This window comes from Teleopsis dalmanni, unplaced genomic scaffold, assembly GCF_002237135.1.
Source record: "Teleopsis dalmanni isolate 2A unplaced genomic scaffold, ASM223713v2 unscaffolded_contig_2838, whole genome shotgun sequence".
Taxonomy (NCBI): Eukaryota; Metazoa; Arthropoda; class Insecta; order Diptera; family Diopsidae; genus Teleopsis; species Teleopsis dalmanni.
Window position 1 is genome coordinate 1,590 of NW_024034220.1, and position 4,583 is coordinate 6,172.

The following is a 4,583-nucleotide window of genomic DNA, read 5'->3' on the forward strand; positions in this document are numbered from 1 at the left end:
TCTTACGTTTATATATGAGCATCTACAGGATATCACAAGAATTCACTGTGAATAGCCAATCATAAAGACTTGTGTATGCTCATTTTTTGCATCTTGGTAGTATTTTTAATATAGATCTATATATTCGGAAATATACTGATGTGACCAACAATGTCAATACTTAATCGTCAACTATTATATAATATTTTATTTAAATTAGTTCAGAATTGTTTATATATTTTAATATATTATTGTTATGGAATGTGTCTTTACGACTGTCGGGTCTATTATGAACTCTTAGAATATGTCTCTAATCCCTGTTGCGTCGATAAAAAGTAGTACAGCACCTACTCTCTAAAGTGAGGGCGTAGATTGCCAGAAGTGTATCTCAAGGCCAGAAGAGTACTCCATAGGTGCATAGAAGACGGCATTCTATTAGAAATATGTGTGTTTAAAATTATCTAAATCAATCTGGCAACCACTGTGTGTGGGCTTTTTTTAATGGTTAGCAAGTTGTTTCATTCTTCTTGTTGTACGAGCATCCGTCGTGTTCGGTTGTGTTTCGTGTTGTGCAGTAAATTTGTTTGAGTTTTGTTCTAATTACATTTAAAAATATGTTTTATATGATAAGTAATATTAGATATAAATAAATGAAATATTCTTTGAAACTTTAAAGAAAGAAAAAACCGCATTTAACGAACATTTTTGGCATCCCTTGCGGGGAGCAACATATCTTTTGCGTTCAATTGTGTGTTGCTGCCTACGAAGATCGCGTGCTTCGTCTAGCCGCTGGGCATATTTCTCAAAGTTATAGCCACTGGGCGTATCTTTCATATTCATAGCCGCTGGGCATATCTACCAAATTTTATAGCCGCTGGGCACAATTATTTACTTTCGAAAATAATCACAGTTGATTCGCATAAAATCTGAAAATGCAAAAAATCGCCAGAAAATTGGAAGCTACGCAATCCCGGCTGAAAAACTTCTCCACCAACATACGGAAAACGGCAAAAAGCAAGCAAACAAAAGGTTTCTTCACTGCCAGAAAGAATCTCTTGGAAAGTTACTGGACGCAGTACAAGGAAGCTCGAGAAGATTTGTTGGCCAATATTTATGACGGTGCAAAGGTGGAAGTGAGTGACACAATAAAAGCGTTAGTTAGCGAAGACAGTTACATGGAAATTGAAATAATTTATTCGGAAATGATGGGAGAGCTAATCGATGAGTTAGAAAGCACTGAAGTTATAGAATCTCCAGGTAATAACGAAACTGTAATTAAAGGTGTGTCAAGCATGGAACTGACGTCTAATTTACCACGTATTAAAATTCCGTCGTTTGATGGTAATTATCTGCACTGGTACGCATTTAAGGATTTATTCACGTCAGTTGTATCAAATAACGTTGCATTGTCTAATACACAGAAACTTCAATATTTAAAAGATGCGTTAGTGTTGGACGCTCAACACGCCCTAGACAACATTACTACAACAGATGCACATTGGGCAGTAGCATGGAGTTTACTCGTCCGCAAGTATGAGAACAAGAGGATCATTCTTAATGCGTATTTAAAACAAATTGTTAATTTAACAACGGTGTCTGATGGTTTACCAAATAGTTTACGCTTGTTATGTGACACCATCACGTCAGCTGTGCGTGCGTTAGAGCAATTGGGTCGTCCAGTGCAGCATTGGGACGATTGGTTGGTCTTTACCCTTCTCCAAAAATTAGACACGAAAACACGCTCAGCTTGGGAGCTGTCAACAACCAGTTTAGAACAAATTCCAAAATTTGAGGAGCTGGTCAGTTTCTTAGAAAATCGAATACATTCGCTGGAGGTAGTTAATAGCATGACCGATAACTCTAATCAGGAGAAAAAGTTTGTAACACCTATCAGAACAAAGGGGTTCGTGAAAAGCCATCATACCACTGTTCAACAATGCGTGCATTGTCAAGGTAAGCATTTACTGGCATATTGCGCAGAATTTCGGCAAATGACTGGGACAAAGAGATATGAGGTAGTCAGATCTGCAAGATTGTGTTTCAATTGTTTGAGAACGGGACACATGGGTCATAATTGTCCATCGAAATATCGGTGTCTGCGATGTAATGCAGCGCATCATACATTACTACATGACCATAGTGGAAGTGGTGGAGAAACTAATTACTCAAATATACCGGAAAAGACCACTGAAGCGACTAAGAAATACGCTGTCACATCAAATAATACATACATTTCCAGTGCTAATCAAGGTGCTCGAACTTTACATCTACAGACTGTTTTAATTGGCACTGCATTGATAGAGGTAAGGAGTCCTTCTGGTCAGAAGCTTATTGTGCGAGCTCTTTTGGATAGCGCGTCGGAAGCAACGTTTGTCAGCGAATTCATCGTGCAGCGGTTAAAACTGGACAAAACAAATGTCATAGTGCCGGTGAGTGGTGCAAATGGTGAAAGGGTCGCTAATTCAAGAGGAATAGTTTCATTTACAATCCATTCGTTAAAATCCGATTTCAACATGAATTGTGTTGCACTAATACTTCCACGAGTGGGTAGCGTTACCCCAACCATTCCCATACCGAAAGAAGCGCTTGGTGAGTTCATGAATTTAGATTTAGCTGATCCTCAATTACAGGTTCCGGGGGCAGTCGATATGATTTTGAGCGCTTCAGATTATGCTGCTATTGTCTATGAGCGACTAAAACGGCATCCAACTAACAATATTGTTGCCCAATATACGCAACTCGGTTGGGTAATTTTTGGTGGACTGTCGCGACGAAAGGGTATTTCAGTGAAAGGACAAGTTAATTGCTGTCATACTCGGGCAACATTGCACGAAATGCTACATAAATTTTGGGAATTGGAAGAAATAACAAACCACGCTCCGTTAACAAAAGATGAAATGTACTGTGAAGATTTTTTTGAGCGTACAACTGTACGCAACGCAACGGGTCGATATGTAGTTAGACTACCAATCAAGCAGAAAGCTGACTTGGCAACACTTAAGTCAAGTAAACTAAATGCACTTGCATTATTAAACAGCACGTTACAGCGATTAACCCGAGATCCGGATATGTACAACCTCTACCAAGATTTCATGGACGAATATCAGACCTGTGGCCATATGGAAGTGGTGCCACACTCGTATGATGTAGCTTCAACATGTTATCTTCCTCACCATGGTGTCTATAAAGCATCGAGTTCTACAACGAAGCTTCGCGTAGTCTTCAATGCTTCTAATAAATGTTTGAGCGGAATATCTCTTAATGATTGTCTGCATATAGGTCCCAGATTACAAAATGATCTATCAAATATCATCTTGCAATGGCGGCATTACCCTATAGTGTTTACAGGAGATATCGAGAAAATGTACAGGCAAATTCTTGTTGATAGCAAAGATGTGGATTTGCAACGAATAATGTGGCGCGTTCGACACGGGGACGCCCCTACAACGTTCCGGTTGCTCACTGTAACATATGGGACTAATTGTGCTCCATATCTTGCCATCAAAGTATTGCGTACTCTGGCAAAAGAGGAGCAAACTCGTTTTCCACGGGCAGCTGAATCGATTCTAAATGAATTTTACATTGATGACGTACTATCAGGTGGAGACACTCCAATCGAAGCTGCAGAAAAATTGCACGAACTTCAGGAGCTTCTAGCAACTGCAGGCTTCACTTTACGTAAATTTAATTCGAATTCAAATGACGTTTTAAGCACTCTGACTGAGGACGTAAAAGCTCACGCCGACGATGTGGAAATTAACACCGAGTATAAAACTAAGACACTTGGTCTTACTTGGTATACAAAATCCGACAGTTTTGGTTACAACGTCAATGTAACTTGTGACAACCATCATTACACAAAACGACTAATGTTGTCTGACATATCGAAGTTATTTGATCCACTTGGGTTCTTGGCTCCGGTTATCATTCGAGGAAAGATGTTTCTGCAACAACTCTGGCGTACTGGATCCGATTGGGATGATCCCTTGTCAATAGAGATGGCAAACATTTGGCATAACTTTCGTATTGACTTACAACAATTACATCACATTCGAATCCCACGTTGGATAAACACCACTTCGACAAGTGCAATTGAATTACACGCATTTGGTGATTCATCAAATCAAGCATATGCGGCTGCAGTATATGCGAAAACAACCATCGGTACGACCAGTTTTGTAAATTTGCTTATTAGTAAAACTAAGGTAGCCCCGTTGAAAGAAACGTCTATACAACGTATAGAATTATGTGCAGCATTTCTAGCAGCGTTAAAGCGATTTGTATCAGTCCGTGGCATATGCTCAGATATGTACAGCGATCGTGGTACATCCTTTGTCGGTGCTGATGCTTTAATGAAAGATGAAATTAAATTATTTAAAAAACAAATTGAAGCTGGGTCTGTGTTTGCATCAACCGTTGGCATAAATTGGCACTTTATACCACCCGCAGCGCCTCATTTTGGTGGCCTATGGGAAGCAGGAGTAAAAAGCATGAAATTTCATCTTAAGCGTGTAGTAAACACGGCAACTTTAACTTTTGAAGAATTTTACACGTTATTAAAACAAGTCGAAAATTGTTTAAATTCGCGGCCGCTTACGGCTCTA

General features: G+C 39.3%; 1 protein-coding gene across 1 annotated transcript; it reads left to right on the plus strand.

Annotated features, from left to right (window-relative positions):
• Window positions 1–911: 911 nt before the first annotated feature.
• Window positions 912–4,460, plus strand: LOC119664880 (the record flags this gene model as incomplete). Its single annotated transcript, XM_038074241.1, has 1 exon — window positions 912–4,460. A coding segment is annotated over exon 1 (3,549 nt), but the record flags the coding sequence as incomplete, so codon positions are not given.
• Between the last annotated feature and the right edge of the window lie 123 nt (window positions 4,461–4,583).